At 36.0% G+C, this 14139-nt stretch overlaps 1 protein-coding gene across 2 annotated transcripts in view; it reads right to left on the reverse strand.

The window, feature by feature from the left end:
- Nucleotides 1-14139, reverse strand: part of LOC129941270 (S1 RNA-binding domain-containing protein 1) — a 32311-nt gene that overhangs the window by 14937 nt on the left and 3235 nt on the right. Inside the window, exons 1-5 of one of the 2 annotated variants that reach the window (XM_056049858.1) lie at nucleotides 6089-6215; nucleotides 5687-6003; nucleotides 5390-5628; nucleotides 4966-5324; nucleotides 4626-4908 (exon numbers count right to left, since the gene is read on the reverse strand). In XM_056049858.1, the coding sequence (XP_055905833.1) occupies nucleotides 4626-4908; nucleotides 4966-5324; nucleotides 5390-5628; nucleotides 5687-6003; nucleotides 6089-6164 (1274 nt within the window). In that variant the 5' untranslated portion in view covers nucleotides 6165-6215. Of the gene's footprint in view, nucleotides 1-4625; nucleotides 4909-4965; nucleotides 5325-5389; nucleotides 5629-5686; nucleotides 6004-6088; nucleotides 6216-14139 lie in introns of those variants that run through there. The other variant, XM_056049857.1, reaches the window with a different exon arrangement.

The raw sequence follows: 14139 nt of genomic DNA on the forward strand, positions 1-14139 counted from the left end.
GGGGTAGTCTTTTGTGTCTTAAGATACAATCCTCCTATAGAAAGATCAATAGCTCCCGAGTCACACCAGTGTCCTTCAAGCAGAAATATGCGCATTTTTGAAAGCGTTTAAAGACCTCTGTTTCAAAAATTTGGCAAACTAACAAATTCGACATGTCAATCAAGGTCATATCTGCTATTGTCACAAAGTTAAAGCTGCAGAATGAAGCTACATACGCTCAGCGAGGTCAACAAGGTTGCCCTACTCTGAGTCCTAGGACGCCGTGACATTGACGGAAATGAGCGAGTAGAAAAATTGACCAAAACAAGATCAATGCTTCATCCGACCCATATTGTTGATATGATATCGTGCCCTTCCCGCCATTCTATCGTAAGCGAAATTTTCAATAAAAAAGACAACTTAATTATTAAAATTTGGTAGCAACACATAGATCCTTGAAGGATATTGTCATGTCTAAACTTAAGCATAATTAATAATTTCCAATATTGACTATGGGTAAAAATTGTTTCAAGGACCAGCAGTGAGCTTTTGATTAGTCGTTTGATTTAAATTGGCGAAAGGGCTCGATATATAAGCCAATTGATCAAGTGAATGGACGAATCCCTCAAAGTTTCCTTGAAATCGCAAACAATAGGTGGGCGGCAAGAATATATTGTCAACATTTCCAAAGGAAAAATAAAATATCTTTTGCGGCTGGCCAGGACTCAATTAACCTTTAGTAGGTTTTCTTAGGGGTCACAAGTCATTTGGTACCCACATGGGCAGAATGGGTATTAGCTTATCTGATTTGTGTAGAGGGTGCGAAGACGAGGAGACGGAAGAAGACACTTTAACTATCTCTGCGAATGTCTAAGCCTATTAAAAAGAAGAATGGCGATACTAGGAAAATACTTTCCACGACCTGTGAGAAGTCTTCTCGTACTTGCCATCCCAGGATAATTCGGTATTCACACAAAAATCAGGATGATTTAGGGAGGCGTCCTCAAATTTGACAGATTGCGAATACCTTTCTCTGATCTAGAAATTTGAGAAAGTGGAAAATGCCAATATTAAAGCTTCTAGTCTATTAACCAGATGAAAGGCTGCCCGCGGACTCCTAATGAGTCTAGCTCTGCAGATGTTCCGACTCTTCTCTGAAAATACTTTGTCATAAATTGCAGTATATGTTTCAAGGCTGCCCAAACTGGAAAAGCCGCGAGTAATATCGAGAGCAGGAAGACCAATGTGACGCAAAATCATACTGGAAGTGCTGGCAAAATCAATTAGATCTAAGTCAGCTGTACAATGAGCACACTCAAATATCGGACGTGGAAGGTCAAGAAAAAAACACTATTGACTTGTTTCTTACATCTGAACCTGACCATCGTGTTATATTTCCAAATTTCTATTGCCACATATTCTAGTTAAAGAAAGAGCTCTAAAGAGAACCGTTTAGCAATACGAGAAAGCCATCTGGGACGTTCTTAATAATCATATCAGGATCTTTAACTGAGCACTATGCTTCCTCAATAATGACGTTGACGCCAGCGCTAATATGATCAGAAGTTTGATTCTCTTGGGAATGAGAATTTTTATAAGAACTAAGGAAAACTAATGGTTTGATTCGAGCTGTAAACCCTACTGATGAAAGCCAGAAAAAGTTCAAGCAGGAAGGCCTATAACGTCCATTCGACCAAATTTATGCATGACCAAAAATAAAATAGGAAATACTGCAATGTCCTGAAGGCAATAAAAAAACATGACGAAATCTTCCTCTTCCTCGTTGTCAATGACACTCCATTAATTAGCTATTTAGAGAAAGCTTAACTCTTTACTAAGCATTTCGCCGCCAATTCAACGCTATCAGTCAGTGTTATTACTCCGCCTGTACTTGAGCGAGTTAGTGATTACCTATAACACCAATCTTTTTTCGCATTTGTACTGTGGCGAGTCCTAAGAGATCTTAACTCACAATAATCCGCTGGTCCAGATAGTATACCCGCTATTGCTCTGAAGAGGTTTTCTTCAACGCTGGTAAAACCGCTGGGAAGCTTTTTCATCTGTTCTACTCTTGTTCAGCAGGAGAACAGCATTTGTGCAGCTCATCTCCAAAAAGTCAAATCCTTCTCTTATTACCGATCGATTGCACTAACGACGTTTCTTCCCAAGCTTATGAAAACGCTGATTAATCGCGTCACTTGAACATCGTTGTAAAGTTTCTTGTCTCATCGGTTTATGCTCTAGAGAAATAGCTAACTGCAGTTCTCTCCTTAAACAGTTCAACCGTATACCCTCGAGCCCAACTTAAGTCGTACTGTAGTACAGAGATGCAACACTCTGTCTTTCCCATTCATTGCAATATTTTTTTTTTTTAATTCACAATCACTCAAGGGGTTATTAGTACCCTTTATATGTTTATATTTAAACACAGTGCGAGCGTTAGGAAAATAGGAAAGGATTTAAAAGGAGATACCGGTTCACATTGGTCTTAAAGTTCTGAGCATCAAAATGGGAGGGAAAAACAGAGTTCGCCAAAGCATTCTACATTCTCGATGTGTGATTTAAGAAAGAATCTCTATACTTGACAGTACGTCCGAAATTGAGCTCATGAGCATTCCTAGAAGTGCGAGTATTACGGCTGAATTGTTTAAGGAGTAGAATGCAACTGGCTAATTCGACAGAACATTGTTTGTAAAATATCTATAAAACAACGAAAGGCATGAAAAATTCGACGGTGTTCTAGCGATGTAAATGTTTCGATTATAGTTTGTCGCCTATCATTTTTAAAGCCCTTTTTTTGAATTCTATCCAAGAGATTTAAACTTGTCTTGGGGGCACCTGCCCAGATATGCGAATTATATTGTAGCTTTGGACGGATAAAAGCTTTGTAGATTATAGCCAAATCAGAAGGGGTGAAAAATTTCTTGCATCGTTGGAGAAATCCTAAGCACCTGGCAGCATTTTTGGCGATATCGAATATGTGATCATTCCATAAGAGGTGATCTGTAATACACATACCAAGTACTGATAGTTGATTGATTTCCTGGATGCAAGTGCCACTCATATATAGTGGCATCGGGGGTGCGTTACGCTTTAACGACAGGAGACAGCATTGAGTTTTCGAAGCATTAAATTCTACACGGTTTTTGATTCCCCATTGGACAATGCTGTCAAGATCAGAATTTAATGAGCTTATCATACGCTGCCGTTGAAATTTCACATCCGAAGGACAAGGATGTCAATCTAGAAACGAATATGAAAAGCTGAGGGTACTGTCGTCGGCCAAACAATTTAATGGATTAGATGTGACAGACAAAAGATCGTTTATGAATATAAGGAAGACAGTTGGAGACAAAAGGGAGCCCTGGGGGACACCAGCATTTATTTTATGAATTTCAGACTTGAAACCATCCAATACAACTTGTATTGAACGGTTAGATTTCCGATAAGAGAGCTTGGTGCCAAACTCTATCAAATGCTTTTGAAATATCAAGTGCATAATCTTACTTTCTTCAAAACGAAGTAAAGATTTGTTGCACTGTTCGGTGAGATGAACCATGAGATTACCAGTGGACCTATTGCTACGAAAGCCAAACTGTCGGTCATTAAGAAGCTTCCGTTCTTTAAGATATTTCTTAAGCTGAAAATTAATCAGCGTTTCCATGACCTAAGAAAGAAGGGACGTAAGTGCAATTGGACGATAGTTTGAGGGAGAGGAGGATTCGCCTTTTTTAGGGACAGGCTGGACAAATGCAGTTTTCCATCCACTCGGGAAGAGACCTGTAGAATAGGACAGATGGAAAAGCTTACGCAGTGGTTTTGCCAGCGTTCAAGAACACCCCTTCAAAACAATAGCGGGGATACTATCCGGGCCAGCGGATTTGTGTATGTCAAGGTCTTTCAGTGCTCTTTCGACTGCACGAGTGCGAAAGAAGATTCGTCCCATAGAATCATTTACGCTCTCAAGAACAGGAGGGCTCATGACACTATCCGGTAGCGTCGAATTAACAGCAAAATGTGCTGCAAGCAAATTGGCTTTATCAATCGAGCTTACATAGGGAGTGCCATTGTGGACGAGCGTTGGAACCGAGGATGAAGTGGTGTTTTGTACGTTTTTTACAAATGACCAGAAATTTTTACTACCTTAGTATTTTTTGTCTTAATTTCTGATCATACAAAAATTTGTTTCGTCGAATATGACCATTACAGGTCTTTCTAGCTTGTTTTAACTTATTCCGGTTTTCCACAGTCGGGTTGACTTTATAACAACGGAAACTTACATCTCTGAACCTAATAACCTCTTTACAGCTCGAATCAAACCATGAGTTCTCTTTAGGTTTGATAGATTTCACCCTATTCGAGATAAAATTTCTCATTCTACATTTATAATATTACGCGCTTATAATAAAAAAGGAACCATTACATTACATTACATACTAAGCACATACATGTACAGAGTAGAGACACAGCACCTTGAGCGACTAAGACTATATAAGGTGATAACAACACAAGACATTAATACAAGACAGGAGGATAGAGGAAAAAAATAACAGACAGAAAGAACACAATAAATAGAGAATAAAGTAAACAATGAGGTGCTTTTTGAATTCATATCAAGTTTAATAAAAATCTAATTTCACACTCACCGATTTCGTATAAGCATTTTTGCCAATGTTACTCCACACTGATCGGGGTCACTCCTTTTACTGTGTGGATAGACAACTCCTGTTTCTAGGACATCAGCAGTTTCCGAAATCAATGCCAATTTGCAGCCATTTGTAAACCCTGGATCAACACCCAATATTCGTTCGCCTTTAAGCGGTGACATCAGAAGAAGTTGCTTTAGATTCTTAGCAAACACATCAATAGATGCTTTCTTAGCTAATTCACTTAGATCAGCTCGAATTTGTCGTGAAACCAAAGGAACAACTGAAAACAAAATTGGTTAACATAAAATTTAAGTTACAAAAAATAAATTTAATTTACGTTTTTTGGTGTAACATTCTTCGAAAGCCTTTTCTAAAACCTCATTTCTGAGAGGATAATTCTGCTCACAGGTGAAAATTTCACGAATAAATCGTTTAATGTCAGTTTTAAAATATTCCGGAATGTTTACTTTCACTGTCAAAAACTTGGACTTCTCACCACGGTTTATAGCAAGAACCTGATGGGGTTTTATGTAACGAATAGCATTTTCAAAATTAAAGTACGATTCATACTTTGACTGGTCATTACGATTGCCATGTGACGAAGTGAAAGCTGCTGCTTTATTCTTTGAGTCATCATTTTTTGGCTCAGCCACTTTGGCTTTAGTGCATTTGAGTGTGATGTTATGAACTTTTTGTCTGAAATACACAAACAAAACAAAAAATAGTAGACAACTTTTGGATGGGATTTTTGTATTCCTTACAATCGTCGCAATTCTTCAAGAACTCCTGTGTGTTTGGCGAAGTTATGGGATATAATGTTACATATCCCTTCACAAGCTTTATCATAACTATCCAAGTCAGGAATTTTATGGTCCACAATCATATCCAGGTTAACTGGTGGTAGGTCTCCAAAGAGCAAACGATCAGCATGTTCTTCTAGACCTAATGCTTTAGCCCGATCAGCCAAAGACCCCTTGCTGGCAGGCTTATAAGGTGCATACTAAACGAACAAAATAATGTGTTGAAAGTGTGTAAATTAAACTTTAGTTCGAACTTACCAAAAACTCCAATTCTTCGGCGCTCTTGGCACACATCATCTCCGTACGGACCTCTTCATTGATTTCAGTCTCCTTTTCCAGTTGGTTAACAATTGTTTCGGCTTTTTTACGCAATGCCAAAATTTCCGTATAGGAATTTTTGATGTCCCGCAATCTTTCCGGAGTAATATTTGAGCTAATGAGATCCCGACGGTAACGACAAATAAAAGGAATTGTATTGTCATTCTCGAAGAGGTAGACTATATTCTTTGCCGAGAGTGTATCAATATTCTCCGTTTCCGCCAAAAGCTCATAGATGTCCCAAACCTTACGACGAGCTGTAATAGATTTTTAAGTTCCTAAATACATGACTATGCAAATTTAAATACTATAAACGTATGATTATTTAATTAAAAAACTAACAATTATGATCAACCTTAGTGGGTATTAAGATTTGCTTCACTGTATCCAAAAGATATCTTTCAAAGAAGTTTCCCATTTCAAACACAAATTTACTTTTGTCGACTGACGATCGTGGGAACAGTAAGGGAAATATTATTAATTTGTTAATTCCTCAATATTGCGAGTTAGTGATTGCACAACAAGTTTTTCGAGTTCGAAGCGATGTATTTTTAAACTTTTTTTATAGTGTGATTAAATTTAACAATGTTCCTATGTTCTTTGTTTTTTGTTAATATCGTGACTTTAAGTGATGAATGTACTTAAAATATCTACATTCAAATATCAAAACAACGCATAAAATGTAGAACACATACAGTGTCGGACAAAACATAAGTATCATTTTTTTTTTAAAATAAACTTAGTGGTTTATGACTCTTTTCTGTTATAAATAAATGCCCCCTGCTTCTTTAATGAATGGTTCATCTGCAATCACATATACGCTTCGGCAGTTAATTCATTTAATGCTGACTAGAAGAATAACTAACTCTAAACTGGGCATCCCTTTCCCTGGAAAATTCCTTAGTAAAGGGATATTGCAAGGTGGTGTTCTATCTCCTCTTCTCTGGTACCTTGTGGTAGATGAAATCTTAACTGGTCTAGATGCGGAGGGTTTCAGAGAGATTGGTTATCCGTATGACGTTGCTTTAGCAGTTTCAGGGAAGCATATTAACACCCAAAAAGCAATCTTATAAAATGCCTCAGACAAACTTTACTTTGGGCTGACCAATGTGGACTGGGTGTTAACCCACACAAAACCGAATTAGTCCTATTTTCGAGGAAATACAAAATTCCATATGTTAACCCTCCCTATATTAAAGGTATTCAATTAAAGTTCTCAGACGAGCCTAAGGATATCTGTCTTATTTTAGACAAAAAACGCAATATACAAGAAAGAGTCAAAAAAGCTACTTTAGCTCTGCTTTCTTGCAGAAAAGCTATTAGTACTAATATCTCGAACCTTGCGTCCGCGTAACTGTTATTATCACTTCTTTCAGAAGAGCTTGTATGGATTTTAATGAATATGATTTTGCAATTGATTTTAATATTAATAGAAATGTTTTGAAACATAAAATAGTAAAATTGTTATAATGCTATATGTAAGTTTTGTATGTTATTTTTTGTAATGTATCATAATTATTGGTCTAAATAGAGTGTGTAACTTTTAAGACAAATAAATAAATAAATTTGGCTTACAACCCAGAATTACGCATTGAAAACACACATCGGTAATCAGATGTAAATAAAAGCTATAAACCTCGAAAAACTAAATAAAATCCAACGTTCTTGCCCAGAAGTTGCCTTTGTATAAACGGATCGCTTCGCACAACTCCATCTGGTTTACCTAACACCTCTTGATATTCTTAGAAAGCAAAAAGCTGTAAGGTCTGCTGTTCGCCTTAAAGCTTCATCGCAGTGGATTAACAACAACACTGGCCACTCCGTAATTCTTAAGTATTTAGAATCAATTCCAATGCACGCAGAGCACCCCATCCCACAACTGCAGTTCGACAGGAACTTCCAGAGTGCTATACCTTCCCGATCTATCTGGGAGGATAGGGCATTCCTGGAAGATGGTTCAGTCCACTTATATACGGAACTTTGAGTGATAAAAGAAGTCTTGAAGAAGGAAAGCACGCCACACGGCTAGACGCAGCCTCAAATGACTTTTACAGAAGCTCCATGAATGAGGAAACAGTTCTTCACATTAATTCTTCTATAACGATGTAAACAATTTCAACATAATCAAAGCTCTAGAGATTCCAGGGGTATCTCAATAGGCCAATAAACTGGCCTAAGTGCGTCTTACTCCATCCCGGACTGCCACTTTAACCCTTTCGTTAACCTAACCAGCCTGGTATCATGCCAAATCTTACTTTGAATTGGACTTTCTAAAGAGGTGTAGATCTTGTTGAATTGTGGACATACTCCAAATAGTTCAAAAATGTTGTCAATACTTTTTTATTGCACATTTTAAGCAGAATCTCTTTCCAGTCGAAAGTATCAATCGCTCTTGGATTGAGCACATACTGCAATTAAAATCAAAATATGGTTTAAGTTACATTAATCTAAATCGTATATTAGACTTAATTTTTGTGGATAAAGAGTTCGAAGCTTATGTCGATTTTCCTGCTTTAAAAAACTCAATTCGCCATATATGCCTTACTGTAGAGTGTAAGTTTTTAACTTATATAAAAGATAAAATTGATGTACCAGAATTTCATTTTGATTATAAACGTGCAAACTTTGTTGCAACCAATAACTTTTTGTTGTCAATTGCTTGGGATAGTACCTTGAATAATTTAAGCCTTGATCATGGGAAAAAATTGCACGAAAAATTTGCATGAAATTTTGAAAAATTTGCAATGTATCTACATGAAACTTTTTTTTTTACACTTCAGAATTTCAGAAAGTAGTAAGCTTATAGCAAGCGTCAAACTACGATCAGAGGCTCATCATAAGTGCATGTGTTAGTTGTTAGTAAAAAATAATACAAATATAGCCTAACACACGCACAAAATACAAAACATAATTAACATTTAACTATTACACAACAAAAAATAAAATGAGAACGTTTACGATAGTGGAGCACTGGTTCTAAACAATGATTTTAATCCCACATTATTTAAATTTAAATCTATCGATTAACAGTTTAAGTTATACAAAATGCTCATTCGACTTAAAGCTTCATTCTTTCCATGGTTAGTTCTACACAAGTCAATATGTATAGAATCAAATGTACGCAAGTGATGAGTTCCGCCTCGGTTATTCAAATGTACACAAGATAGCAAATAAGATGCATCAATTTTACTATTAATGAGTTGATGAAAAAATACTAAGTCATTATTAACACGCCTTTGATGGAGAGATTGCATTTGAAGAAGTAGAATACGATGTTCATAGGGAGGCAGATCATAGGGATCTTCCAAGGAAGACCTTTTAGGGCAAAGCGAATGAAATTATGTTGAATTGATTCAATATGTTTTCTATGAATTTCGTAATAGGGAGTCCATACCTGCGAAGCATATTCAAGATGAGGACGAACATGGCAATTATACAAAGAAAGGGTAACATAGGGATCATTGAACTCCTTTGCCCAGCGTTTTATAAAACCAAGCATAGAACTTGCCTTATTAACAATAACATTGATGTGATGTGTAAACTCTAAGTTGGAACAGAAATGTACACCTAAATCTTTAAATGTGGAGACACGACAGAGTTTTTGCTGTGATATACAGTAGTCAAATACGTTACTGATTAGTTTTTTAGTGAAAGTTATAGTCTGGCATTTTAAAGGGTTGAGTAAGAGGCTATTTTTCCCACACCAAAATGTGAAACTATCAATGTCGGCTTGTAAAAGAATACGATCATGGTTTGACTTTATTATTTTGAAAATCTTCATATCGTCAGCAAAAATAAGAAGTTCACTTGAGCGTAGACATGACGATACGTCGTTAATAGACAGGATGAACAGAAAAGGGCCAAGATGGCTTCCCTGGGGAACACCAGATTGAGCAACGAAAGGTTCAGAATGACAATTTCTAAATTTTACCTCGTAGGATCTGTTTTCAAGGTATGACTTAATCCAAGCTAAGAAAAATGGTGGAAAACCAAGAGCCTTAAGTTTCAATAAAATAATTTCGTGGCTTAGTTGGTCAAAAGCTTTAGAAAAGTCAGTGTATACACAGTCAACTTCATAACCTTGTTCTAAAGCGTTTGAACATATGTTTGAGAATGTGAGGAGATTAGTAACGGTTGATCTTTTTTTCACAAAACCATGTTGCTGTTCGCAAATGATATTTTTACTAAAATATGCTACGCTTTCACAAACAACTTTTTCAAATACTTTAGGAATGCAAGAAAGCTTTGCAATGGGCCTGTAGTTGCTTATATCCGACTTGTTACCTTTCTTGAAAATTGGTGTAAGAAATGACTTCTTCCATATACTGGGAAATTTGCCTGTTTTTAGGGAAAGTTTGAATAAAAACGTAAGGGGTTCAACTAAAACATTACTACACTTTTTTAGTACTGTCGGGGGAATACCATCAGGACCGGCTGAGCAGTCATCATTTAACGCAGATAAAAGATCAAGGACAGTACTCTGTAGCACAGGTGAAGATTATGAAAATATACTTCATCAACTTCTTGAGGGCTATTAACAAATGACTCACGGAAATTCGTTGCGAAAGCGTTACAGATATCAAAAGTTTTATCTAACGAAAGGTTCTTGTAAGTGAAGTTAACTGGAAAGCCATCTGATTTTTTCTTTGAGTTTACAAAATTCCAAAATTTTTTAGGATTCTCTTTCAAAGAGGTGCCCATATCAGTAACATAACAAGCATATACAAAATTAGAAAGAGATTTAAATTGGTTAAAGAGTTCAACATAAAAAGAGAAGTTGACTGGAGACAGTGTTTTGAGATACGATTTCCATGCCTTATTTCTTTTGTTACGCAGTAAACGCAATTCTTTCGTGTACCAAGGATGGCTAAAGTTTGTATTTCTTGATTTCTTTATCGGTACATTTTTTTCAAAACAATAATAAAGGATCCTATAAAAAGTTGAAACTGCTTCGTCAATGTTAGAAAATGATAGTGTATCAGCAATTCCAGAAACTGTAAATCTTCAGACAACTGCTGGAAATTGGCTCTATTGGACTAAATCGAGAATTCGATTTTTTGAGTTTTTAATACAACTTGTTTGCTGTAAGCCAGTAAGAAGGACTATGTCGAGAAAAGATAGTTCCAATTGTGAAGACGAAGGAGAGGTTTCATGGCAGGATTCGTCTTCGGGTGGAATCCAGTCAATGTGTGGTAAATTAAAATCACCAGAGCTGGACAAATTTATAAGATAGTCTAATGTCAAGGAGAGATCGTTATAAACAGACTCCAAACTTTTTGGAGGAATGTAAACGTTTAAAATGAAAGAAGTCTTAGTCTGTACCATTATCTTTACACATACAAGTTTAATTGATAATACAAATGGAAAAGATACAGAAGAGAAATATGTATTTTTACCGCTATGAGAACACCTCCACCTAAATCCTTTGCATTACCAACATGACGATCGTTTCTGTAAACTTCGAACTCCTGGCTAAAAAGTTCTGTGTCGGAAAAGCTTGAATTAAGCCACGTTTCTGTCAAAACGAATACGTCGTGTGGAAATGATTGGGAGTTACGAAAAATGTCAGTAGTCTTGCTACGAAGTCCTCTTACGTTTTGGTAGAAGATCGCAAGCCTGTTAAGTTTTTTGATCTGTTTTTTAAAGAAACACCCTGTTTTTGACTTTGAGTAAATTCATTGACTAAAGTCTCTGCGGGCCATATATTTGGTTTGCAAATAGAATCAAAGTAAGTGGGATTCGTTATTAATTTAAAATAGGAAACAAAGCTTTTTGGTTTACTGATCTTAGTACACCTGATAGATGAGCTGGAAGGTATGCTCTTAGTAGATACTAAGTGGGAAGTTATATCTTCTGGCGTAGTAACTGGGTCCAGACGAGATATAAAAATTATATTTTTGATATGTATATTCCTAAAAAAAATAGTTAAACCCAATTCAAACCCACCCTGGTTTAACAGAAGATTATCTAATTTGAAAAATAGAAAAAATAAAGCATATAAAGCTTATAAAACAACAATAGATAATCCGGCCCTTAAGCAGAAATACATCCAGTGCCACCTTGAATATGAATGTCTCAATAGCTTTCTTTGTAATAATTTTATTCTCTCTGCTGAGTCAAAAATTAGAAAAGATTCGAAACATTTCTGGAAAAAAAGAAAGTCTTTAGGGATTCGAACCTGTATAAGTACTCCAATTGTGTATCTAGTAATATGAACGTTATATGCGATTTATTTGCCGATTATTTTAAATCTGTTTATTTGCCTACTGCTCCTTGTGAACCGGCTGATTTTTCGCCATCTTATGCTAATGATATTGGAAGTATAGACTTAACTGTTTCTGATGTTTTTGAAGCTCTAGCTAGTCTTGATGTAAATAAAAGTGCTGGGCAACATAATATAGCCCCTGTTGCACTAAAACAACTGCGCTATTTCTTTGGCATTACCGCTTAGCTTGATTTTCAATCAGTCTTTAAAATGTGACCAGTTTTTGGACTTTTGGAAGATCTATTATATAACTCCAATATTTAAGTTTGGCTCGAAGCAAAATGTGACCAATTATAGGCCTATCTGCATTCGAAATGCTTGTCTGTAAAAAATTATATTTTTTGTTAAGGATTTAATATCCGAATACCAACATGGTTTTGTTTCTGGAAGATCTACTGCTACAAACCTTTCATTGCTATGCGAATCTGTACTTTTCGGGTTCGAAAATAGTTTACAGACCGATATTATCTTCACAGATTTTGCAAAAGCTTTTTTGATAGAGTTAATCATAGTATACTAATTTTTAAGCTTTCAAAACTAGGTCTCCATTCTAATTTCATAAAATGAATTTCTTCCTATTTAAATAATCGGGTTCAATTTGTAAAATTGGAAAAGTTTTAATCCAAAAGGATTGATGTAACTTCAGGTGTTCCGCAAGGAAGTCATATTGGCCCTTTGTTATTTATCCTTTTTATAAATGACATTCCGGTAAATTTTAAATACTCGAAGTATCTTATGTATGCCGATGATATCAAGATTTTCCGGCTCATAAAATCTTCTATAGACTGTCTGTATCTACAAGAGGATATCCAAAAACTGGCCTTACATGCCATAGAAAAAAACACCTATCATATTTGATTATACTATCAACAATACGAGTTTAGATAGGGTTACGGCAAAAAAGGATTTCGGAGTTATATTGGATGAAAAGCTTTCGTTTAATAAGCATATTGATTACATAGTCAGTAAAGCTAATGGGATGCTAGGGTTTATCAGAAGAAACTCTAGGGATTTTTCCTATCCCTACACTCTCAAATCATTATATATTGCACTAGTTAGATCGGTACTGGAATATTGCAGCATAGTTTGGAACCCCTATTTTATTACTCATTATTCTAGAATAGAAAAAATACAAAAAAGTTTTACTAGGTATGCTTTCTATAGATTAAATTGGAATATGGAAGTACCATCTTATCCATCTAGATGCCTGCGGTCAAAATAATAGCAGTTTTAGCAAGCTTATGGTATTTGTATATTGTTTTTTGATCCTGTGCACATATAAATTATAATTATCTCAAGTTTCAAGTTAAGCTTTCAATACCTCATTGTATTATCATATTTATACTCAGATACACTTACAGTATGGGCCGTAGTAAACACTGCAATCCGGAGAAACGCCGAATCATTCGCCAACTTCTTTCTGAAGGAAAAACTTATACGGAAATCCAAAACTCTCTTCAAATCTCGGCAAAAATGATTTCGAATGCAAAAAATTATAAAGAAAAACCTGAAACCCGCGGCAGGAAAAAAGTTTTATCTCCGAAATCGGTAAGGAGAATTGTAAGATGCTCGAAAGTCTTACCCCACTTGCCTGCTACTGAGATAAAAAAGAATTAAATTTAAATGCAAGTGTAGAAACATTTAGAAGAATTTAAGAAGAAATAATCTCAACTAGAAGCCCCAGAAAAGTTCCACTTTTGACAAAAAAACACTTTGCCAAAAGAATTCAGTTTGCCAAGACCCAATGGGAAATACAATTAAAATTACTCACAACTACACTTTGTTGAAGACTTTTTGGTCATTTCCCACAAGTTGCATTTTTTGAGTTAGGTCACTTTCATTCTATGGGTGCGCCATGTTCATAGGCCCCTTCAGGATTGGCGAAATATCTTATGGACGGATGAAAGCAAAATCGTTTTGTATGGCAGCCCTGGTTCTCGTGAATATGTGCGACGCCCACCAAATGCTGAATACGTGCCTAGGTATACGCGTAAAACCGTTAAACATGGTGGCTCTAGCATTATGGTATGGGGTTCCTTCTCATACCACGGTGTATACCGAATAAATGGCGTGATGGATCAGCATGTTTACGTTGACATTTTTCAGGGAACCATGCTGCCTTACGCAG

The sequence above is a fragment of the Eupeodes corollae genome, chromosome 1 (genome assembly GCF_945859685.1).
Source record: "Eupeodes corollae chromosome 1, idEupCoro1.1, whole genome shotgun sequence".
Taxonomy (NCBI): Eukaryota; Metazoa; Arthropoda; class Insecta; order Diptera; family Syrphidae; genus Eupeodes; species Eupeodes corollae.